This window comes from Pipistrellus hanaki, assembly GCF_964339955.1.
Source record: "Pipistrellus hanaki genome assembly, chromosome: 6".
Classification (NCBI taxonomy): domain Eukaryota; kingdom Metazoa; phylum Chordata; class Mammalia; order Chiroptera; family Vespertilionidae; genus Pipistrellus; species Pipistrellus hanaki.
In genome coordinates, this window is record NC_140508.1 from 7733837 (window position 1) to 7759604 (window position 25768).

The window sequence follows — 25768 nt, forward strand, 5'->3', positions numbered from 1 at the left end:
AATTTGGGCACTTTACCAGCATCTTTTCAAAAGTTAGACTTTGGAAAATATATGCCCTCTCAGACAGAAGGGAAAAACCCATCAGACAGGAACAAAACTCACACCCTGGAATATATTCCAATTTCCTTAGCCCTGTCTCCCTTAGCTTTTCACAATCAGTAAAGTGCAGTTACCAGTCATTGGAAATGACATGAGCTTAATGTCAGAAATCATTTAGCTTAAATAAGAAAATAACTCCATTTAGCTTTCTCCCACAAAGTAAAATTAAGTTTGTTTGGCCCCTTTTTATTTATTGCCGAAGGGCAAATTTCAAGGGAGTGAAAATCAAACTCATTCTGAAGTCTGAAGTTACCACTGCAATTTTGCTCTAAGCATTGAGGCGCAAAGGCTGTAAGCATTAAACTAAAGAGGCATTAATTATGGAAAAACATTAAGTGAGACGGACCCACTAAGCTTGGAGGGTGGAGGGGAGAAATCTTATTTTGCTGCATTGCAAATATAACCTTTAAGAAATCCCACTGGCTCCAGGGGGCCTCTTTAGTCCACCCTTTCAGCCTCCAATCTCAGCACTTACCAGATACATTAATCGCAGCACCTGCATCAATGATCCCACTGTTGGGCCTCACACAGTACCTACGTGGCGCCGTGGTCTTCACTTTGAAACACACGTTTCGGTCTGTTGGGTTGCCAAGCTTTAGGTTGGTGGTGACAACATCAGTGAAGGGACCTACGGAAGGAGAGAGAGAGACTGATTGGGGATCTCAGGAGGAACGTCTAGAAGACTGATTTAGAGTCTGAGGTTGGGAGGGATAATAGAATATGGTTAAGGGAAGATATGAGATCCAAAACTATCTCACTATCATAAGTAACAAATGAACTGAGGTTAATGCATTAACAGTAGCAGGTAAAATTCACATGTTCTCACCTTGCCACCAGGCATCTAGTGAGCATTCTAACATCCTTCACGACTTTATGATTATTGCTGTTTTACAGATGAGAAAACTGAGGCTTGGGAAGACACATTACTTGTCTACGTTTTAACACTAGTTAGTCGTAATTAGGCTCTACAACCAGACAGCCTGACTCCAAGGTCAGCTCTTAACCTATGTTGAATACTGATTTCCACAATAACAAGAGAAAAGCTAAAGGAGAGAGTGTAAAGGGCCAGACCTGTGCACAGTGATGGTCAATGGTAGAGTGACAAAGTGGCAGATGTAAGAAAGGCTTTGAGGTGTTAGTGGCCTATAAACAATACAGTGGTACTGCCCTTAGAGTCCATGATATCTGGGCTACAGCAAGTTCATAGCCCTGCTGAGCAGCCCACACCTGAAACATCACATTCAGTTTTAACTACCCAGGCTACTAGGAAGATTGAAAGAAAGCTCAGTGCCCTACGGGTATATTTTATTATTATTTATTCATTTTCTACTTTATTAGATTTTTTAATTAAAAAAGTAAAACATGCTTCTTAAAACAAGTCAAACAATAAAAGATGTATAAAGAGGAAGTTAATAAGCTTTCCCTTGTCCCCTGAGGTAACAATATGGGAGATCTTTCCACATCATCTATGCTCATACAAACAGTGCATGCAGGAAGAGAACATTAACAAAAATGGCATCATACTATTAACACTACTCTGAAACTTGCTTTTTTCCCATTTACCAATATACCATGGACATATGACCACTGGGTTTAAGAAGTTAGGTGGGAAGTTTGCACTATGAGACCTCGTAGGTCCTTTTCAAATTTATATCTTTTCACCATGTAAATCAATAACATCATCTGTGTTTCCTCTAGGCAAGCTCTTTACAAGGATATAGGCGATAGGGTGGGAAGGTGTGTGTGGGTAGGTATGATAAACTAACGAATACATAATGATGCTTTGTCAGATGTTCTCTAAGAAGACCCAACCAACAAAGACACTTAAATCTATGACTTGACAGCTTTTTAATGAGACTATAAGCTATCTCTGGCACCATGCCAGCCATCTAGGAAAGGTGTGCGCGTGCGTGTGTGTGTGTGTGTGTACACATATAGACAGATATACAGATTCCTTCACCAAAGGGGAAACTACCTCATAGATTACCACTAGCAAAATTAAAATCTCAGGCTGCTTTCTCTGCATTAGAGGTGCTCAGGGTATGAAAATTAATCTGGTATGGGCTCAACTTAAATATAAATTAAGAAATCAATAATGATAGAAAGGAAAAAAGGAAGAGAAACTCAATTCCAAAATTAAATAAACTACAGTTGGTTCTACTATAAAGCTTATTTTGAAACCGTGAATTTGTTACAATGTGATTGATGTGCATATTAGGGGGACAATCTGAGCATAAAATGAATTCCACATTTGCTTATGCGTGATTTTGTCTGCAAGAAACGCTGGGTGAACACAGAAAATTGCACCCTGCTGAACCATGTCACAGAGAAATACACTCCTCCGACACATCTCAACCACTACCTATGCCTCAGGCCACCTTCTGGGTTAGGAGCCACGCCCATCACACCTGGTGTTCCCACAGTCCCCTAGATAGCAAGTGACCCTCCTTCCTCAGATGCCCACTTCCATGGGTAAACATCAGCTCTTTTTAGGTAAAGTGCCATACTTAACTGTAATATTTCTATATTTCCTACCATTTAATGTGTGTAAAACTGTGCTACTGCTTTTATTAGTTTCCTGTGTGTGGTTTTTTGTGTTATTTGCAGAGGATGGTGATTTTTAAGGATGCATGTGTCATTAAAATAGAACCAGCTTGCCCTGACTAGTGTGGGTCAGTGGTTAGAGCGTCAGCTTGCACACCAGAGGGTCTTGGGTTCCATTCCCAACAAGAACAAGTACCTGGGTTGCAGGTTTGATCCCCAACCCTGATTGGGGTTAGAGTATGTGTAGGAGGCAATCTCTCTCTTTCCCTCCTTTCCTCTCTCTCTCTCTCTCTCTCTCTCTCTCTCTCTCTCTCTCTCTCTTCCTCCCTCCCTTTTTCCCTTTCTCCCCCCCTCTCTCCCTCTTCCCCCCCCCCCCCCCTTTACCCTTCCTCGCCCTCTCTAAAAACAGAGAAAATGTCCTCTGGTGAGGATTAAAAAAAAGAACCAACTCTATTACTGGTTGTTTTGGGGTTACTTATACTGAACGCTATTCTCATTTCATGGTCAATGACACCTCCAACAATGAAATGCCTGAAGAGAAGTTGTTCGTTTGTTTACCTTTCCATTAAGTACTGCCTTCAGCCCTCCCTCTGGGAGTCAGGCTGAAGGCCATGAGAGGGAGGCATTGGGTAAACGCAGTTGTGGCCAGATGTGCAAAAAAGCGGAGTCCTTGATAGTGCATCTGACCTACTGACTCCAGCACAAACAACCCTCTCTCTATATAGAATATATTTCTATATATTTCTAAATATATAGAAATATATTTTATATATTTCTATATATAGATAAGGAGTCTAAGCCATCTCCTTATCTATATATAGAAATATATAGAATAGAGAAATGTGCTAATTAACCAGGATGCTGCAAGGGTGGACAGGAGGAGGTTGCCCAGAAGCGGAGTGGCAGGGGCTTCCACGCGCCTGTGCTGGGGAGGGCCTGATCAGCAGCGGCCATGGCTGCTACAGGGCCTGGAGAGCTAGGCAGGGCCGGACCGGCGCCTGGAGGGTGGCGCCGTGCAATTTCAAATAAGCGCTGGGCTCCTAGTTGCAAAATAAATGCTTACACAGGAGGGCAGATACCCTGTGGCCCAAGAGGATTCTCAACTACCAGGAAGAAAGCCAGATGCTGACAGCACTCCATCCTTGTATTAAGTTCTTGGCATTAAGGGAGGAACAGGACACATGGTGCTGAGGCAGTGTTTGGGGATTATAGAGGCAGTGGCTCTCTGTGACTTTACCCTTCACCACTCTCCATAACCTGCAATCTGACTCACAGTGAAGATGGAGAAAGTCTGAGCTCCAGTGAAGTCCTCTCTACTTGCTACAGGTGGAGATCACTTCAGCAATGATGAAAGAAAAAAATAGCTGAACACAACTCTAGTTTTCTGGGATCAAAGAAAACAAACACATGCATTCGTGCCCAAACGACACACAAACCTATATAGGCACTATCACCCCCTCTTTCCGTTCCCTGGCCCTCACTTAAGAACCACCAGTCACAAGAACTCCAAAGGCACAGCTCCAGCTCAAGGAGCCCCACAATGCTGGGGGGAAGGAGAGAAAAACAGACAAAATGTGTGTCTACACAAAGACTCACCTAAAAAGGGATATGCTTGCAAATGTAAAGCCTGGGGATAAAAAAAAGTATTTACTTGACCATTTGAAGGTGAGTGATAAACTACCATGTCTTAAAGCTCTCCAGACATAAGCTTAAAGTTATGAGATTCAACAAAATTCTGCCTCAGATCAAATGCCAAGAATTCATAATTGCCTACAAACAGAACAAAAGAAACAAGATTTTTCTAAAGTGCCTTAGAGTATACTGAGAGCAAAACAAAGGCATGCTAGCAAGATTATGATGAAATTAAGAACACTTACTTGCTTTCAACTCAATTTCTAGTGTCTCCTCCTCACCTTACTTCATGAAGTTGGGGAGCCTAAATTTTTTAAGTATATTTAAGTCCTTACTTCACATATCGGAGACATGTCCTGCCACTTTAAGCAAGATGACATATAATGAAACCAATTTTGCCACAGGTTAATTGATATAAACAAGAGCTCCGTTCCTGAGGCATCTCATCAACATTATATCGAAACTACCTTGAACAAAACAACCTTAATTGAGGGCCTGCTGTATTTGTTTATCCCTTACACTGACCTTTTCTTCCAAGGTACTCCACAAAAAAATAAACCAATTGTAACTGTAAACACTAAGCTGCTTTGGAAATCACCTCAGTTAATCTATTATACAGCAATCTCGATAGTGTTTCAACCTGTATGCATCACATAAGAAGTAGTCTAAATTATTAAAAGACAATATTTGTAGTAATAAGCAGGATAAAATAAATATCCCAGATTTCTCTTCAATACTCAATCCTATTAGGGATTTCTTGGGCTTACATAGGTAATAATTTGTAAAAATCTGGAGGGAAATATACTGAAAATATATGCAAGTGAACAACATCACTGGTAAAAGCAAAGTCTCATGAGTAAAGCTCAAGACATTTTATAAAAAACAGGTCAACCCTTCTCGCCCCACCACTGGCAATTTACTCTTAAGAATTTTATTGAAAATAAATTCTATTCAATTTGAGTAATTATAGGAAATAAACCATGTTAGTGTTCTCCTTTTCCCCTGTATTAATGAATTAGAATACACAAAAACCTCAATAAAAATGATGTAAAGGCTTATGAACATCACTCAAATTTTTACTAGTCACTTTCATTTCATAAAACTGCCATTTCCATTAAAGCATTATGTAAAAAATGGGATTTTACTATACCAACATGCATATTTATCACCTATGAATTTAAACATTGCTTATAAAGTACAGAGTCAATTTTACAAATGAAATCTTCTTTCAAAATTAGGCTTTTTTTCTTTTAAGAGATGAAAAGATGATTAGGTATCTTTTGAACCCCAGCACATACTTTCAATCATTTTTCTTTCTAATCTTCTATTCCTTATTTCAGATAATGTTTATACAACGCTAGGAACTAAGCAACTAAAATGTGAAATGGGAAGTCAAAAAATGAAACAACATGATTTTGGAAGAAACTAGGACTATTGCTTACATTTTAATTTTTCTTCTCTTTAACAACTAGACTAATGTTCTTTTTATTAGGCATGTTCACCTGTCAAAATTCTTGAGTTTGATAGATGCTCATGAATAGCATTAACTAACTTGAGTTTGAATTCCTGGACATGATCTGAAAGGTTATTTAGATAAAGCTAAACACAGTATAAATTACAGCAGGTCCTCAACACTGTTTCATTATAACGCCTTAAGAACTTAGCTCTTGTTCATAACAATTAGGTCATTATACATCATTTCACTTAAAAGTCACAAAACCATTCAACTTATTGTATTTCCTACACCTAGCCTTGAGTTATTATCATTTTAAATTATTTTAAGACAGTAAGAGATCTAGAACTGACCTTAGAAAGGAAACAACATACAATGTCAGCAGTAATATGCATCACATTAAAAATGAAAAGAGGAACAGTCAATTTTTCAGTCTTGCTTGTAAAAATGGAGTCTTAGAATTACAAAGTGCTGGTTTAAAGGTCAAGGAAAGAAGGTCACCATCTAGCAAACTTCTCAACAGTAAGAGTTCAGGTTCCAGATACTGAAAATTTTAGTAAAAATGGCAAGATAGCCCTAACTGGTTTGGCTCAATGGATAGAGCATCAGCCTGCGGACTGAAAGGTCCCAAGTTCGATTCCAGGCAAGGGCATGTACCTTGGTTGCAGGCACATCCCCAGTAGGAGGTGTGCAGGAGGCAGCTGATCAATGTTTCTGACTCTCTATCCCTCTCCCTTCCTCTGTATAAAAAAATAAAAAATAAAAATATTTTTTAAATGGCAAGATAAACTTAACAACCAGGAAATATAAAAGTATTCCATCAAATCTTTAAACATGTCACGGTCTCTACATTGGTAAGTATTTTTCTATAACTGTTCATTCAGACCCAAGCAGAAGGAGACTATAACAAAGCTCTTGAGTTCAGGTCCCAGCAATCATAAAAGGTACCAGTGAAAATTCTAAGTGAACTCAAAACTCATTCTTGGCCTTATCTGGGTAACCTAAAGCATATCATATCACCACATTTGTAAATAACAGGACAGAAATTTATTTTTACTCAGCAATTCAACTAGAAAGATATGTGTGTGTGTGTGTGTGTGTATATACACACACACACACACACACAAAACACAAAACACAAAACCATAAAATTCATAGAAAATAACACACAAATTCTAAATAAACTTGGATTTGGCAATTACTTTTCAGATACAACACCAAAGGAAGGCACAATCCATGAAAGAAATAATTGATAAGTTTTACTTCATTAAAATTAAAAACATCTCTCTGTAATGGATACTGTCAAGAGAATGAGAATATAAGCAAACCATAGACTGAGAGAAGAAATTTGCAAAAGACATATTTTTGGGGGGGGGGGGGCACATATTTGATAAAGAACTATCATCCAAAATATACAAAAAAAACTCTTAAAACTCAACAATAACAAACAGTCCAATTTAAAAATAGGCAAATGATCTGAACAGACACCTCACCAAAGATAAACAGATAGAAAATAAAACATACAGATGGAAAAAATATACAAATGAAAGATGGTTAACATATCATTAGAAAGTTGCAAATAAAAACAGCCATGAAACGAGATACCAATATACAATTAGAATAGCCAAATCACACTGGTCAGTGTTGCTCAGTTGCAACGTCTCATGCACCAAAAGGTGGTAAACTGGATTCCTAGTCAGGGTACATATCCAGGTTTTGGGTTCAACCCCTGGTTAGGGCAAATGTGGGAAGCAACTGATGTTTTTCTTTCACAATGAGGTGTATGTGTGTGTCTCTCTCTCTTCCTTCCTCCCTCTAATCAATAATAATAATCCTATTTAATAAAAGCCTAATATGCAAACTGTTGCCTCAACCATGAGTTCGACCAGGGGGTGGGCCAGGTGACCCCACTCCAACCGGCACTAATTTTGTACACTGGGTCTCTAGAAATAAAATAAAAAGAATAGCCAAAATCTAAAACACTGAACATTAAACCCTGGCAAGGATGTGGAACAGGAGCTCTCATCCATGGTAGGTGGACATGCAAAATGGTACAGACACCTTTAAGACAGTTTGACTATTTCTTTACAAAAACACAGACTCTTACCATTCAATCCAGCAATCAATCTCACTCCTTGATATTTACCCAAAAGAGATGAAAACACATGTCCACACAAAAACCTGCACATGAATGTTTATAGCAACTTTATTCATATTACCTAAACATGGAAGCAACCAAGATGTCCTTTAGTACATGAATGGATAAACTGTGGTACATTGAAACAATGAAATATCATTAAGCACTAAAATAAGCTACCATGTTCAGACTTGAGGAATATTAAATGCATATTACTAAACTTAAAAAGCCGATCTGAAAAAGGCTACATCCTGTACAATTACAATTATATAATGTTCTAGAAAAGGCAGAGTTGAGAGGAGAGGGAAGAATAAATAGATAGGCAGTGAATCTATTCTGCATGATATTATAATGTCAAAACCCACAGAATGTATGACAGCAATACTGAACCCTAATGGAGACTAGGAATTTTGGATTATAATGATGTGTCAATGCAGGTTTAACTATTGTAACAAATACATCAGTCTAGTGCTAGATGGTGACAGTGCATGTGTGGAGCCAGGGGCATATAGGAACTCTCTATACTTTCTACTGGGTCTTGTTGTGAACCTAAAACTGCTATTAAAAAGAAACTTTTTTTTTAAGAGGAAGAAAAAAGTATCTGGCCTTCATATTAGTTATATTTTGGTAGCACCCCCAACATTTTAAATAAATAAATAAATAAATAAATAAATATATATATATATAAAATATGCATATAAATGAATAAAATATATAAAATGAATAAAGATGCTTTGTTTTGCAAAGATATTTTCTCTTTTTTTAGAGTTCATTAAATTCTGGTGTTAGAAACAATACCCTTCCTTTGTAATATGTTTCCTGATGCAGCTACAGTATTTTAAAACTCAAAACTATATGCGTTACCAAATACATTATATAGCAATTTGATATATAATCTATCGGGTCTCAGCTTTCCAGATATAAACTTAAAGTTATTATCTCCACAACAGTATTTTTTTTTTCATTCTGCATAAAAAGAGCTGTATTTTATACTCTTGCAAACAAAATTTAGGTACAATATCTCTCCTTTCTTCAAGCCTTCCAAAAAACAAGTTAACCATATTTCACTTCAACTCTGAAAAGATTACCTTCTGAGAAGGTAATAATCTGTCTCCAGAAGCCTAGGGCTGATGATGGATTTTGTTAAGACAATAAAATTATGCTTGAGGTTTCAATACAGTAGGTTCTGTGCACGGGGAAAGTATATTAAAATGGGGGAAATGGACAGTATAAAGTAAAATCTGTTGAATATCTTATAGATGTTTTTAAAATTTATCCTTTGGCAGTCTATTTTCATTAAAGGTATCCTACTGCTTCCCGCTTTCCCTCCCTATCTGCAATGCACCAACCCTCACATTATCTCTTTTCTTGTTTATATAAGTACTAGAAGCCCAGAGTGCCAAATTGCACGGACCCACCCACACATGCCCGCCTGCCCACCGGCCACCAGCCTTGCTGTGATCAAAGCCTGTGGGCCATGCCACACAAGACCCCAGACCTCAGACCCACCACGCCAGGAGACCCATCAATGCACCTCCTGGTGATCGGCTGTTATGGCATTACGGACATACATAGATTCCCCTTCCAGATAGAATCTCCATGAACACAGATACTTTTCTGTCCCTGTTGTTCAATACAGATGATCAGTATCCAGAACACTACCAAACAAAGAGCAGGTGCTCAGTAAATTGGCTGAATTAATGAAGGATGGCCATGCCATCCTTCTCTTTTGAGCAATGGTTTTCTTCCTGCATGCATCCTCCTGCATGCACAACTGGTTCTGGGTGAATGATCACTGAGACAACTGTTACGCCCTCACCAGCATTATCATTCTTTTCATCTTCAGCACAGGACTTAGGATCAACTCTGATTTCATTTGTTCCCATCTAGAGTAAACTTTCACAAGAGAGACTATTCCTGTCCCACCCAGAGACTATTCCCTGGATACCCAGAGCCTAGAACAGTACAACTGTTCCATAATAAAAAGTGTGCAGTGTTACTGAACACCAGATTCCTGAGAGGCAATTCAACTCTGGCTCTGCACGTTTCCTATGAACAGAAGCTTACTCTGCAGCTTGGATCTCAAGTCATGGTAAATTTGTGCTGTTTGTACACAGGTTGAATGTTTTGAAAATGTTCTTTTGTGTCAATAATGCTTTTATCATTATTAGTCTATGATAATTTTGTTTAAAGTTTCCCTTTGAAAAAAATGAAGAAAAAATAACAGTAACAGAAATTCGGAGAGGGCGTGCTCTTTAAATAGCCATGAATTCAAGATTAAGGACACTGAGAGAAGTGTTGTTTTTTTAATCTATTTCTTGATTGAATTGGTAGCTTACACATTAAATTGATGCTTTAGAAACAAATAAAACTGCAACCAATGTGTTTTTAATGGCAAACACTGGATTCTGATATTTCAGCAGAAAGCCTAATTGGGTAGCTCTTATTTTGAAATAACCTCACATAAAAAACCCTCACACAGACATAGAACTTTCCTAAAGAAATCTTAGAATGTAATGTATCCTAAATTAATAAAGCAACCTCCATGATATCCTCAGGAGACAGCCAGCAACTGAGAAACATCACACCCATTATTATAGCAAGAAAAATCAACACCAAGAATACTCACTAATGATGCCATTAAAGGCACACTAGAAGCCAGCCTGATTGAAATAGCCTGTCCCAACCTTTCACACTGCTTCTTCAGCTCTCCAGCTTCCTAGTGCCTTTGGAGCACAAAGAAATAAAACTCAGTCTGTCACACAGGTGAGAAAACTAGATCACAAGGCACTCTACTGCAGCGTAAAAATCCAGTGGGTGGTCTGGATTTTTATCAACCTATGAACTAGAAGGTCACAGTTTGATTCCTGATCAGGGCACATGCCCAGGTTACAGACTTGATTCCCAGTGGGAGGCGTGCAGGAGATAGCCAATCAATGATTCTCTCTCATCTTTGATGTTTCTATCTCTCTCTCCCTCTACTAAATCAATAAAAATATTAAATAAATAAATATCCAGTGGGTGGGAAGTGCTATGAAAGATCCAAGATCAAACTCAGGAAAGCTACCCAAAAAAAGACATAAAGCTAGACAGCAAAGAACAGCCAAGGAAATTAAAAGATACTTACTTGTGGCTTATGTTAACAGAGAAGCAATTGTCATTCAGAATAAAGAGCTCATTAATAATAAGAATGCTAAATTCTTATGAAGTACCAGACAGCTGAAAAGAATGAACTAGATCTATATTTCAAAAATAGATGAGTCTCACAAACATATTAAGTGATGCATACAATATGCCATTCTCAGTTAAGTTTGTTTATTAAAGATTTACAACAAAATATAATATGTTATTGACATTTAGTTATTCTGTATTGGGGTGTTTATTATATTATCTGTATTTTTTGGCATTTAAAATTTTTCCAAATAAAGAAAGCTAACTTTAGTTTACATAAGATCCAGACAATGTTATTCTGAAAATATATATTTTTTATTGATTTCAGAGAGGAAGGGAGAAAAAGAGAGAGAGAACCTCATCGATGAGAAAAAATCATTGATGGCTGCCTCCTGCATGCCTCATATGAGGGATGGAGCCCACAACCCGGGCATGTGTTCTGTCCAGGAATCAAACTGTGACCTCCTTGTTCACAGGTCGACGCTCGACCACTGAAATAAATTGTGGTCAGGCCAGACAATGTTCTTTTTAGAGACACTTCTACTTGCCCGGAATGTCTTGTATGTATAAAATACAGGGATCCTGAATTGTGCAACTGTTGAAAACCAATGTATCATTGAGTATAGAGCAGTAGTGGTCTTATTAATTCAAGACAAATAAAAACCTAAAATTTTAACCAAATCTATTATAAAAACTTTGAAGACTAAAAGACTTTTCCTGGAGATAAAATCTATGACTATTCTTCTTTAATGCAACCTCTTTTCTAAATAGAAAAATGGCTCAAAGTATAATACAAGGCCTGACGTTTCATATATACATCTTATCCCTTTTTAGCACAAAGACAAATGAAAGTATATAGGTTAAGATTGTTTTAGGGTAATCATACCTGACTGGTATGAATTTTATATATCATCCCGAAAAGGATCTTAGACTACTTAATAAACTGAATTTTTTTCAATGCACATCTTTACCCCACTGAATTTAACAAACATCTAGTAATTTTTCTCTATTTAGATCAAAATTTGTGCAGAATTTATGATTATAGTTATCATGAAAATAAACAAAAAGATAAGCAATATTCTACTTCAAATAAAATTCTACCTAAATAGGAGAGTGGCAAAGCATGACTGATTTTGTTTTGTGTGCCTGTGTTTATGAATGTGTGGTGTATGTTTTTGTTTTTGTTTTTTCAGACAAAGCAGGAGTCAAGACAGACACCAGTGAGGGATATGACTAATGTGAGAGAAAAGAAGAGTCCCAATTTCTCAAGGCTGCAGTTGTGGTTTTAACTTGACTGAATAAATTAACAGTTTGAGTCAAGTACATAATAAAGTCACTAACAGTGGAAGTGAAACTGCCCCAAAATGTTGACTGCTCAGTAGGGATGACAGACAGTATACGAAAGTGCTCACACCAGCCGAAACCGGTTTGGCTCAGTGGTGGAGTGTTGGTCTGAGGACTGAAGGGTCCCAGGTTTGATTCGGGTGAGGGGCATGTACGTTGGTTCCAGGCACATCCCCGGTAGGAGGTGTGCAAGGGGCATCTGGTCGGTGTTTCTCTCTCATCGACGTTTCTAGCTCTCCATCTCTCTCCCTTCCTCTCTGTAAAAAATCAATAAAAATATATAAAAAGAAAGAAAGTGCCCACACCAAAATCAACACATCCCAATTCACAGCAGACACATAGAGTGAAGCAAAACACATTGCACATTCCTCACCACTAGGGCCCAACTTAAATTTTCAATTTGTAAACACTGAGAAATAGTGGAATTTGGCTGCTAATCAGTTAGTATGTAATCTGCTCTGGCTTCCTTTTCAGGAGAGAACCTAAGTGGCTTACTGGTGAAAAAAGGTTATCAACCAGGTCTGAAGCCCCTTGAACAAATTCACCAAGAGGTCAGAGGAAAAGAATGTGAGACCTGGATGTAAATATTTTTCTCCCCTATTGTTTGCCTTTGGAAATCATACTCATTCTTCAAAGTTTTGCTCAAATACCTTCTCTTTGAAATGGCTTACCCTAATCTCTCAGTCCCTGTGTTCTAACAATAAGCTGATTGCCACATTTGTATCCACAACCTGACCCTCTCCCCATCTCAACTTGCCAGTGAGGTGAACTAAGCATCTCCAGTTTATCATGTCCAAACTGCACTTGAGCCCCAAACCTACTGCTTCCCATCTCAGAAAGAGAAACTACCATTTACCTAATCTTGGGCCACAAGCAGTCACCCTAATTTCCTCTCCTCCTCCCCCAACCCCACACTTAACCATCAGCAAGTTCTCAGTTCTATCGTCAAAATCAATTTGGAATCTGAGCACTTCTTACCACATTCTTCCCATGCCACTCCCCTCATTCATGCCAGAGCCTCTCCTGTTCTTGGCCTGGATCATTGCAGTGGCCTTACCACTTCCACACATGGCAGCACCACACATTTCCCATAGCCAACTCTCTCCACACCAGCCATGTTCTTTTTATTTTTTAATATACATTTTACTGATTTTTAGAGAGAGAGGAAGAGAGGATAGAGCTAGAAACATTGATGAGAGAAAAACATTGTTGATCGGCTGCCTCCTGTACACCCCCTTTCTGGGGATTGAGCCTGCACCCCGGGCATGTGCCCTGGTTAGAAATAGAACCACCAAGATCTCTTGGTTCCTGGGTCGATGCTCAATCACTGAGCAACACCAACCGGGCCTAGCCATGTTCTTTTAAAAATGGACTCTTGCCGAAACTGGTGTGGCTCAGGGGTAGAGTGTCGGTCTGCAGACTGAAACGTCCCGTGTTTGATTCCGGTCAGGGTTATGTACGTTGGTTGCGGGGGTTGCGGGCACATCCCCGGTAGGGGGTGTGCAAGAGGCAGCTGGTCGATGTTTCTCTCTCATCGACATTTCTAGCTCTCCATCTCTCTCCCTTCCTCTCTGTAAAAAACCAATAAAATATATATTTTTAAAAAGGACTCTTGCTCAGAATCCTCCATGGCTTCACATCTCACAACAAAATCCAAAGTCTCTCCTATGACCTGCCTACCAGGAACATTTCTCCTTCCTCCCTGAGCCCATCTCCTACAGTACCACTCCATCACTCAATTGCAGGAACAATGACTTTGCTGTCCCTTAAATACTTCAAGCTCATCATCACCTTGAGGCCTTGCACTTACCCTTCCTTCTGTCTGGAATGCTGTTCTTCCAAATGTGTGCACGACTTGCACACTCATTTTATATAGGGTCTGGGTTCAAATATCACCTTTTCAGACACACGGCCTTCCCAATAATCCTCTTTTAAGACAGAATCCACTCCCAAACTCCTTTACACTGTAACCCTCCCCCTCCATTTGGCACCTATCAATTATCCAACACCACAGTTATATATATTTCCTTTTTTATTTAGTACCCATCTTCCCCACATCAGATAAGCTCCATAAGGCAAACGTTTTGTCAGTTTTATCATCTGTCATTCAAGATTCTAGAACAATACTTGACACACAGTAGGCATCCAATAGGTAATGGATGAATGAAAAGCTCCAGGTACTATGCGAGGCCCTCAAGCTAGAAATGACACTGCTGAGCCTGCCTAGACCCTAGTAAATATCCTCAGAGGACCATTCCAGGACCCATCCAGAAATAATGAATAAGAATTTCTGGGACTGAGGCTCTGAAGTTCCATTTATCTTAAAAAAAAAAAAAAAAAAAAAAAAAATCAAGTGATAGTGACATTAATTAATATCCATCATTGCCAGGTCTATATAAGCACTTTACATGTCAGCTCGTTTCATCCCAATATACCCATGGTGAAGAAGATGAAGCACGAAGAAGTTAAATACTTTATCCAAAGTCATGTGACTTTTTAAAAAAATATATATTTTATTGATTTTGTACAGAGAGGAAGGGAGAGAGATAGAGAGTTAGAAACATCGATGAGAGAGAGTCATCAATCAGCTGCCTCTTGCACACCCCCCACTGGGGATATGCCCGCAACCAAGGTACATGCCCTTGACCGGAATCAAACCCGGGACCCTTTAGTCCCCAAGCCGACGCTCTATCCATTGAGCCAAACCGGTCTCGGCTCATGTGACTTTTAGATGGCAGATCTAGGATCCACAATCAGGCAGTTTGGCCCCTGAATTCACACTCTTTTTTTTTTTTTAATTAATTTTTAGAGAGAGGAAAGAAGAAAGAGAAGTAGTGGGAGAGGGAGGAAAGCAGGGAGAGAGAGACAGACATAGATCTGTTGTTCCATTTATTTATGCATTCACTGATTTTTATATGTACCCTGACCGGGGATTGAACCTGCAACCTTGGTATATCAGGACAATGCTCTAACCAACTGAGCTGCCCAGCCAGGCCTGAATTCACACTCTTAACTGCATAATTATATAGTACCTCTAACTGCATTGAGTACTATAATAAAGTTAAGATATGAAGCTTTATGTGAACACAGGAGGGTAGAGAGGGCAGAGAGCTGAATATTGAGGGAAGCCCTGATATTTGAAAAGAAACCTTTTGAGCTCTAAGAAAAGCCCTGGTGTGATGTGATCAAAGTGCAAAGGGCCGCTATAGGGGACACCACATGGCTATAGTGTATAAGGGGCATAAGGGAAGTGAATGAAGGTGAGAAATGGGGGGAAATCATGCGTGCTTATGCTTTTAAAAAGCATATTACAGCTTAAGCAAAAATGTAAAAACTGACCATTTTAACTCTACATAAGTCTGGCAATGACTTCTGTATGAGGAAATGGAAGAGAAAGTATTAAAAATTATTTTAGGAAGGTAGGAATGGGTTTCCCTTTTCTGATCATGGGCTTTAAAAAGAAGTACTCATCACATCTACTGGCATTCAGTATAAACCAGAGATAAAAATATCTATACTGCCTGGATGGTGGCTCAGATGGCTAGCTCCAGCGTCGTCCTATACACCTAAAGGTTTCGAGTTCTATTCCCTGTCAGACACATACTTAGGTTGTGGGTTCAATCCCCGGTCGGGGTACATAAAGGAGGCAACTGATGGATGCTTCTCTCTCAACAATGCTTCTCTCTCCCCCTTTCTCATGCTCTTAAAGTCAACAAACTCAGGTGAGGATTAAAAATATAAAATACTGGTACTTTCGGCATCTGTGTGTGTGTGTGTGTGTGTGTGTGTGTGTGTGTGTGTGTCTGAACAATTCTAAACAGCTTGTAAATATTATCATTTAAAAGAGAATGTTAAGTATGGCCCAATTTTGAAAGGCTTTGATGCTGGCCTAAGAATTTTGACCACTAACCTGTAAAAACTAGGAGGCTAATAAATGTTTAAAACAAAGAAATGACATGATCAAATCTCAATTTTAGAAAAATGATTCTGAAAACTGTATACAGGATAGTGTGAAGGATGAGGGAAGCAGGGAGAAGTTAGATGTATTATAAAGAAATACACTTGTTTCTGGATGGAGAAGGAGAAAAGAATGGGCATATGAGGAGAGCCAAACAGATGAGCACCATCTGGGCAGTAGCTCCTAGGAGACCCGCTGCATCCAGACATCAGGATGCTTCATCTCCAGACGACCCTACACCCCCCGAGGCAGGTCCTGTCCTTCCCCACAGGACTTAGCATCACCTGCTGTTCCTGAGCCCTGATCGCCCTTCATTTTGGGACTGTTTTTTTTTTTTTTTACACAGAAGATGTTCTGACAGGAAATGCTACATAGTCATGATAAGTAAAAAAGGGAAATAAATGAAAAGTGTTTGTAATATTCTGTGTTCTGTAAAAAAATAAATGCCTATTACTATTACTATCTAATTTCATTTCATAAAAAAACTTGAAAAAGAAAAACATAACTTTCCTGGTAAAAAAGCATACTTCCAGTTCAAGAAAGTTTAGTGGAATACATGTTTACCTTTCTTCCTCCCCAGAATCACTCTGAAGTGACAGAGAAATGGAACAGGGTGGCGAATCTAGCAGATACAGGCGTAGCTCATTTTCTTTCACTTTGCTTTATTGAGCTTCACTTTATTTCTTTTTGCACAGGTGTTGGGAGTTTTGCAAATGGAAGGAAAGTAAAACCTCCACCAAAGATGAGTTTAAGATTTCTGGCTTACCCACCTAACGCTAGGCCATTCCCAAGATATGGAAGACTCACTGGATGGGAACAAGAAAATAAACCATGGATGCAAGTGTAGAATAGCTTAAGTCTGAGGTGATTTCATGACAATCAGATAGGCAAGATGTCCACTAAGCAGACAAGTGTAGAGATCAAAAGATCTGCTTAGAGCTAGAGATTTGGAAGTTTTCTGTGGAGAAGTGAGACTGAAGGCATTATTAATGAGGAAACATTCAGAGGGTAGTTAAATGGAGCAGACGCCTGGAAAATGTCAACATCCAGAGTAAATTGATAAAGGAGTGGGCAGCTCACCAGAAAAGTCAAAGACAAATGTCGCAGGAAGAAACCTGGTGAACTGAGAAGGGTTTCAATAGAGGGACAAAGTCTCAGAATTGAGAGGAAACTGAAGACATAAACAAGCAACTAAAGATTCATCGCTTCCAAAAATTTAATTGTAGTAGAAGAGTGGGCATTTGCTTAATTGGGGGGGACAATCTGGAGGAATGTGATCTCTTTTTAAGAAGGGACAACTTAAGCATGTTCATAGGCACTGGGAAGGACTAAGTAGAAGAGAAATTCAAGACACCAGAAACAGGTTGACAAATGAAGCAAGACACCATAATTGATGGGAATGATAGCGGTAAAGAACAGGGGGTGAGGAGGCAGTTCTGACTCTGAAATCGGAGGGGGGGGGGGGGGGGCATGAAAACGTAAGTTTGTAGAAGAGAAAAAATTGACCAGCATTTAGTGTTGGAGAGAGCAAGGGTGACAAGCACAAATGACTTTGTAGGTCTTGTTAAAGAATTTAAACGTTATTCTTTTGGTACTGGGCAGACATTTAATGGTTTTAAGCAAGCAAGAGAAAAGCTCAAATTTGCCTATTTGAAAGTGTCATCAGTCTGGAGGAAAGAGAGGACTCATACAGGAGAACCTATTAAGAGGCTATTACAGTTATCCAGGGGGAAATGAGGTGATGGGAAGAAGGGGCAGATTTGTGTCCTAGGCTGTTAAGTCTCTAAGTTCGTCAGTTATGTGGGTACAGATATCATTCAATGAGATACATGCAGGAAGAGAGGGTTTAGAGAAAAAGGAAAATGAATAGTAAAGAGTATAACTTAGGCCATGCTGCATATGAAGCCTATTTATGGGCTTGGGTCAGGCCTGGGATCATCCTAAGTGATGTTAGAAGCCAGGGGTACTACCAGAAGAGCTCTTCAAAGGGATAAAAGACAAGGAAGCAAGGAAACTAAGAGAAAGAGGAGTAAGAAGGGGGGGAGGGAAAAGCTATAACCCTCTGCATTATCAGCAGTACTTGATAACTAGGCAAAAGTGACAAATGGGTGGAAGAAAGCCAAAAGAGAGTGATTAGGGAAGTGAAGGGAAGAGTGGATAGCAACAGGTTTCAGTGCTACAGAGAGCACACATAAAGCAAAGACTGAAAATGCAACAACAGATGTGGTAATGAAGCATCCATTAAGCTCCTGGGCAATGACTTTAGGAGTGGATGGTTGGTGAGGAAATGAAGATCAAGACTACCATTTCCAGAAATTTGCCAGGGTAGAAGGAAAGTGAAGAGTCAGTAGTAGCAAAACAACTGAGAAAGCAATTATTCCTTTTTAAAAGTGGAAGGCACTCAAATGCTTACTGCAGATGACCAATTGCCCAGTGCTGTGCTCCTACAAGGTATATAAAGAAAAGAAAGGAAAAATCTTGCTTTGAAAGGGAAAGGCATTCATTTAAAAATAACAAAATAAAAAAATGAACTGGCCAAGTGTTCTCTGGACTCCTCTATGTAACATCTCCTTTCTCTCCACCTCTGCCATCCTCTGGGTAAGACCTGAGGTCAACCAGGCACCCATCAGTCAGCTGGATCCTTCTGTTCTTCAATTGCAAAGGAAGTTTTGAGTGAGTGCATCTGCAGATTCTCCAAGGAGTGATTCACTGCTTTCCTTCTTCCAATTAGTAAAGCAGTGTCTGACTTTAAAAAGGTCAAAAAGCATGAAGTTAGATTTTCAGAGCAGTCCATCAGGATACATTAATATGCCAACAAATCAATTCAACCAACAGAATGAGAATTCAAATAAGCCTTCATAAGGACAAACCTTTTGTCTTTCAGCAAATCCTTCTTTTTATTCTTGCGTATGCTTCTATTTCAAATAGTCTTACCAAACACTGAAAAGATGACCAAGTCCTGGGTTATATCCCACAATAAAACATGCACATAATAAACTGTAAAATTTGAGGTGGTGCAGAAAAAACTGGATGAAAATTTCTCAAAAAATACTCAGGTAAGGTTAACAGAACAGTGAGCTTTTTCTTACAGAGAGAAAGAGAGAGGGATAGAGAGTCAGAAACATCGATGAGAGAGAATCATCAATCAGCTGCCTCTTGCACACCCCCCACCGGGGATGTTCCCGCAACCAAGGTACATGCCCATGACAGGAATTGAACCTGGGACCTTTCAAGCCTCAGGACGACGCTCTATCCACTGAGCCATTAGCTTTTAAATAGAAACAAGAGGGTTCGTTAATTAAATGTCTGGGAGCCCACTAGGCCCGTGGTCGGCAAACTGTGGTTCGCATGCCACATGTGGCTCTTTGGCCCCTTGAGTGTGGCTCTTCCACAAAATACCACAGCCTGGGCGATTCTATTTTGAAGAAGTGGTGTTAGAAGAAGTTTAAGTTGAAAAAAATTAGCTCTCAAAAGAAATTTGAATCACTGTACTGTTACTATTTGGCTCTATTGACTAATGAGCTTGCTGACCACTGCACTAGGCAAAGCACTGGTAGGTAGGTACTATGGGAAATGCGAGCTCGTTTCTGTCTCAGGGGCTATCCATCTTTCTTCTTCAGCTAAACTAAATTTGAATCTAACCTCTCAAAGCTAGAGCTGGCAGAAACACCAGGAGGCACCGAGTTCAAGTCTACTCCAACAAAAGAGGAAATCAAAACTGAAGAGATCAGCTGAGTGTCTCTGAGTGATGCAAAGGGTAGAAACTTAAGCCTCCCTTCATGACACAAAGCACACAAGCTTTAGGAACTGAAAGACCAAGATGCAAATCAACACATTTTTTCAAGTCCTAAACCTAGGTTCTCTCATTTCTAAAATGGAGATAATAATACTGAGTTCTCAGATAGGCACCAATCCCTTCCTTCCCTTTTTCCTACTATACTATAAACTAGTAGCAGGATGCACGAAAATTGGGCCTCCCTTCCCCTGGCGGCTGGCACTGCCTTGGAGCCGCCTTTCCACCTTCCCACACTCACCAGAGGCCCAGAGTGGCTGGGGCAGTGCAGAACGCCTGCATTGTCACCATGGCGCAACAATCCCGCCCCTGGCTGCTCTGTGCATTGTAGGCAAATTAACCTGCCATCTTTGTTGGGTTAATTTGCATGCTCGCTCCTGATTGGCTGGTGGGCATCATGAAGGTATGGTCAATTTGCAACTTTCTCTTTTATCAGTGTAGATGTTGAATGATGTAACTAAAAGGCTAAGACAGTACCCAGTTAAAACACATTGTGATGGCAGACATCAAGGAAATAAATGAATTCAAGTATTGAGAGGCTGGTAGAAGGGGAAGTAGTGTTAATATTAGCACTTAATTTTCAACACAAATAAATGACAAAATCAGAATTGATCAAGTTAGGATACAAATTCTTAAGGGAAAACAGAAATTGGTAAGAAAAAATTAAGTCACTTCACTCTCTATATAATAAAGAGGTCATATGCAAATTGACCCACACGTCATCACAAGATGGCTGTGCCCACAGTGGAGGCAGGGTTCCCTAACACAAGATGGCTGTGCCCACAGCAGAGGTGGGATTCCCATAACACAAGATGGCTGTGCACACAGTGGAGGCAGGGTTCCTGTAACACAAGATGGCTGCACCCACAACAAAGACAGGGTTCCCGTACGAGCCATAATGAGCAATCAGCAAGGACCTGAGGCTATGTGGCGCCGGCCGGGGCAGGGGACCCAAGGCTTCACCCCCGGCCTGGCAAGGCTGCTTGACAGGGGACCTCAGGCCATGGCCCCCACTTGGTGAGGCTTGACAGGGAACCTCAGGCCACACACTCCCACCCTGGGGGACCTCATGCTGTGCCCCCCTGCTCCGCACAGCTTGACTGGGGAGTTCAGGTCATGCCCCTGACTCGGCAAGGCTTGATAGAGGACCTCAGGCCACACCCCCTGTCCCTGCACCGGGTCGGCGGACCTGAAGGTGCACCAGGGGAACTGAGGCTGCACCCCCCACCTGGCAGGGCTTGATGGGGGACCCGAGGCTGCGCCCCCCCACCTGGCGGGTCTTGACAGGGGACTTGAGGCTGCGCCCCCTCCCGGCACCGTGCCAGGGAACCTGAGGGTGCACCCCCCATCCAGTGGGGTTTGACAGGGGTGGGACCAGCTGGGTCTATGTCCGCGTGATTTTGAGGCACACACGGGTGGGTAGGGACTTGACTCTGGGTTCCATGGCACGACCCAGACTCTGACATGAGAAAGATTTTCATATACATTTTACTAATTTTCTTTCATCTCTGACACTTCTATTATAGAGAAAGGGCAAATAGCAATATTAAAATATTTCCTCTAATTAATTCCCTTTTAATGTGCATGAATTTCGTGCACTGAGCCACTAGTGTTTATAACAACACTGTTCTTCATGTAAGCAGTGCCAAAGAGGCCATTACTAGATTACAATTAGAATTAAGCTCCTTTCTTTTTTCTGTCTCATTTTTCTTTTAATTCTCTTTCTCCATTCCCAAGATCCTATTTACAGACTTTCTTTCATCTTCCTAACAACATAATAAATAAGACAACTGAGGGCCTTCCTAGTTGGTCAAACTCCCACTCATCTTTAAGGCAAAAAATATAGCCAACATAAAGAACATGGGCTTTGCAGTCAAGATAAGTCTTGGTTCAAATTCCAGCTCCACCTTTAATTCATAGCTATATCCACTTCCTAGCCTTGTTGTAAGAATTAAGTGGGCATTTATAGAAAAATGGCTAATACAAGTATAAGCTTGCCAACTCACAAATCTCAAATGTCACCTTCTCTATGAGATTCAAACAATGAAGTGGAATTCACACAGTTTTTTCTAAGCTCCCAATGGGGGCAGCCCATAAGCGTCTGGTCTCCATATTCTCCCTTCTTCCTACACTACAGAGAGGCTGGGAAATTTAAGGGCCAGGACGACTCCTCTGTTCCCAACTCAGTGCCTGAACCATAGGAAGCTTTTAGTAAGTGGTGATCGAATCAACGCTGCACAAGTCATGTTATATTCGACCAGACAAGATGTAGTCATGGGTCGACAAAGGAAACCTACAAGAATGAATAGTTAAAAAGGTTCAGATGGCACTGGCCAGCTTGGCTCAATGGATAGAGCATCAGCCAGAGGACTGAAGGGTCCCAGGTTCGATTCCGGCTAAGGGCACATGCCTGGGTTGCAGGCTCCATCCCCAGTGAGGGGCGTGCAGGAAGCAGCCTATCGGCGATTCTCTCTCATCATTGATGTTTCTATCTCTCCTTCTCCCTTCCCCTCTAAAATCAATAAAATATATATATATTTTTTAAAAAGGTACAGAGGCTGCCGAAACCAGTTTGGCTGAGCAGTAGAGCGTCGGTCTGCGGACTGAAAGGTCCCAGGTTCGATTCTGGTCAAGGGCATGTACCTTGGTTGCGGGCATATCCCCGGTAGGGGGTATGCAAGAGGCAGCTGGTCGATGTTTCTCTCTTATCGATGTTTCTAGCTCTCTATCTCTCTCCCTTCCTCTCTGTAAGAAAATCAATAAAATATATTTTTTTTAAATAAAATAAAAATTAAAAGGTACAGAGGCTTAAAAATGGTAGGAGTTAAGTGGAAGCTACACTAACACATTCTCAGGACCAAACTGAAAATACAACTAAAATACAGAACAAAAACAAAAACAAACAAAAAAACACTCTGAAAAATCCACTGAAGACTAGCTATAGAGAACTCTGTGAATGAAGGATGGAAAGTGAAAACCACATAGAGATGCATAAGGGCAGGCTGGGCTTCCACAGATAAAAGCTGAAAGTCCAGAGAGATATCTCAGCTATGGGGGGCGGAGTTGCCATGAGAACTCTGGGATCTAAACCCCAAGTTACGTTCCCCAGCCCAGAAAACCAGATCTGAGAAAAGTGCCCACAGAACACCTGGCTGTGAAAGGCAGCAGATTTGCAGTCAGCCAGATAGAGACAACTGGAAATGCAGGCACTCTCTTAAATGGCCAACACACAAAATTTCTTGTGCAGCCACTCACCTAGGGCTCCAGAGGAGGGAGGGCAAATTGGACTGGAGCTGTGAGAAGAATCCAGGGTTGGGGCACTAGGGTAGGAGCTGGGAAGGCAGCCACCCAGTTCCTATATTGAGTCATTCCCTCCCACAGGGGAGGACATCTTTCTCCATAGACCTTTGCTATCCAGGTGTTTTTGGCTAGGGATGGGGGGTGGAGGAAAGGGAAGGAGAGGCAGTTGACTCACCCTGTGGGAAAACCTCTCTCCCCAACCTGTGGTCCATAGCCTGAGACTAGTCAAGCCTGAATACAATGAGACTGCAGGTAGAGGTGGGTCTCTGGGGCTTTGAGTCTTTGCTTAATCTCCTTCTGGGCCTGGGGCTAGGAAAGCATAACCCGGTGTACATTTTTGTCCTTTCCAAAGTCACCAAGCCCCAGTAGAGGTAGCTGTAGAGTGCAGGTAGCTCAAAACAGGGTACTCAGGACCAGTCAGAAACAGCATCTGACATTGTCCTGCAACAGAGATTGGGAGTCGTAGCATATCTACCTAAACATAGACACAAACCCAAACAGGTTGCCAAAATTGGGAGACAAAATGCCAACCCCCAAATGAAAGAACAAGAGAATTCTCTAGAAGAAGAGTTGAACAAAAGGAAGGTAAGAAAATTATCAGATCTAGAGTTCAGGATAATGATGACAAAGATGCTCAACATCATGAGACAGGATACATAACAATGAGAAAAAAACAAGTTGGAAATAAAGAATGGCAAAGCATTAATAAAGAACACATTAGAAGGAATACACAGCAAATTGGTGGAAGCTGAGGATTGGATCACTGAAGTAGAAGACAGGGTGGAAGAAAAACCACTCAATCAGAGAAATAAAAAGAAAAAAAAAAAAAAAAAAGGAAGCTGTGGAGCAGCATGAAATGTAACAATATTCACATAATAAGAGTACCAGAAGAAGAAAGTGAGCAAGGGATAAAGAACATGCTTGAAAAAATAATGGGAGAACATTTTCCCAACCTGGTGAAGAAAAATGTCACACAAGTCCAGGAGGCACAGAGTCCCAAGCAAGAAAAACCCAAACAGGCACACACCCAGAAACATCATAATTAAAATGCCAACAAGTAAAGACAGAGAGAATCTTAAAGGCAGTAAGAAAGAAGCAATTTGTTACCTACAAAAAGAGCTCCCATAAGGCTGTCAGCTGATTTCTCAACAAAAACTCTAAAGGCCAGAACAGAAGTAAATGGCATGAAGTGTTCAAGGTAATGAAAAAGCAAGGATCTGAAACTAAGATTACTATATCCAGCAGAGCTATCATTCAAAATATGTAGTGAAAGAGAGCTTCCCAGATCAAAAAAGGGATGTGGCAGGGGTTGGGGGGGAAGGGGGAAGATGGATGGACTATGGGAATTTATTACCACCAAACCAGCACTACAAGAAATGCTAAAGGGACTGCTGTAATGAGAAGAAATAGAGAAAGGGGAGGGGGTGGAGGAGAGAGAGATACAGAATTAAAATGGCAATAAATAACCTATCAATATATCAATCTATCAATAATAACCTTAAAGATAAGTTGATAAAATGCTCCAATCAAAAGACATAGGAGCCGAAGCCGGTTTGGCTCAGTGGTAGAGCGTCGGTCTGCGGACTGAAAGGTCCCGGGTTCAATTCCGGTCAGGGGCATGTACCTTGGTTGCGGGCACATCCCCGGTAGGGGGTGTGCAGGAGGCAGCTGGTCGATGTTTCTCTCTCATCGACGTTTCTAGCTCTCTCTCTCTCCCCCTTCCTCTCTGTACAAAAATCAATAAAATATATAAAAGACATAGGAAAGCTGAATGGACAAAACAACATGACCCAATTATATGCTGTCCACAAGAGGCCCACCTCAGAACAAAAGATTCACACAGGATGAGAGTGAAGGGATGTTAAAAAAAAAAAAAATTCCACCAGGCCCGGAGCAGCGGCGGCCAGGCTGGGAGCAGCCAGGCCCGGAGCAGCCGGGTCCGGTGCGGCCAGGCCTGGAGCAGCGGCTGCCAGGCTGGGAGCGGCCAGGCCCGGAGCAGCCGGGTCTTGTGCGGCCAGGCCCGGAGCAGCAGCTGCCAGGCTGGGAGCGGCCAGGCCCGGAGCAACCGGGTCTGGTGCGGCCAGGCCAGGAGCAGCGGCTGCCAGGCTGGGAGCGGCCAGGCCCGGAGCAGCCAGGTCTGGTGCGGCCAGGCCAGGAGCAGCGGCTGCCAGGCTGGGAGCGGCCAGGCCCGGAGCAGCCGGGTCTGGTGCGGCCAGGCCAGGAGCAATGGCTGCCAGGCTGGGAGCAGCCAGGCCCGGAGCAGCGGCTGACAGGCTGGGAGCGGCCAGGCCCGGAGCGGCCGGGACCGGAGCAACCGGTCCCAGAGCAGCCGGGTCG

At 41.2% G+C, this 25768-nt stretch overlaps 1 protein-coding gene across 1 annotated transcript in view; it reads right to left on the bottom strand.

The window, feature by feature from the left end:
• VAPB (VAMP associated protein B and C) overlaps positions 1–25768 on the bottom strand; it is a 63026-nt gene that overhangs the window by 22007 nt on the left and 15251 nt on the right. Inside the window, exon 2 of the mRNA XM_084887273.1 lies at positions 575–727. Coding sequence (XP_084743399.1) covers positions 575–727 — 153 coding nt within the window. The remainder of the gene's footprint in view (positions 1–574; positions 728–25768) is intronic.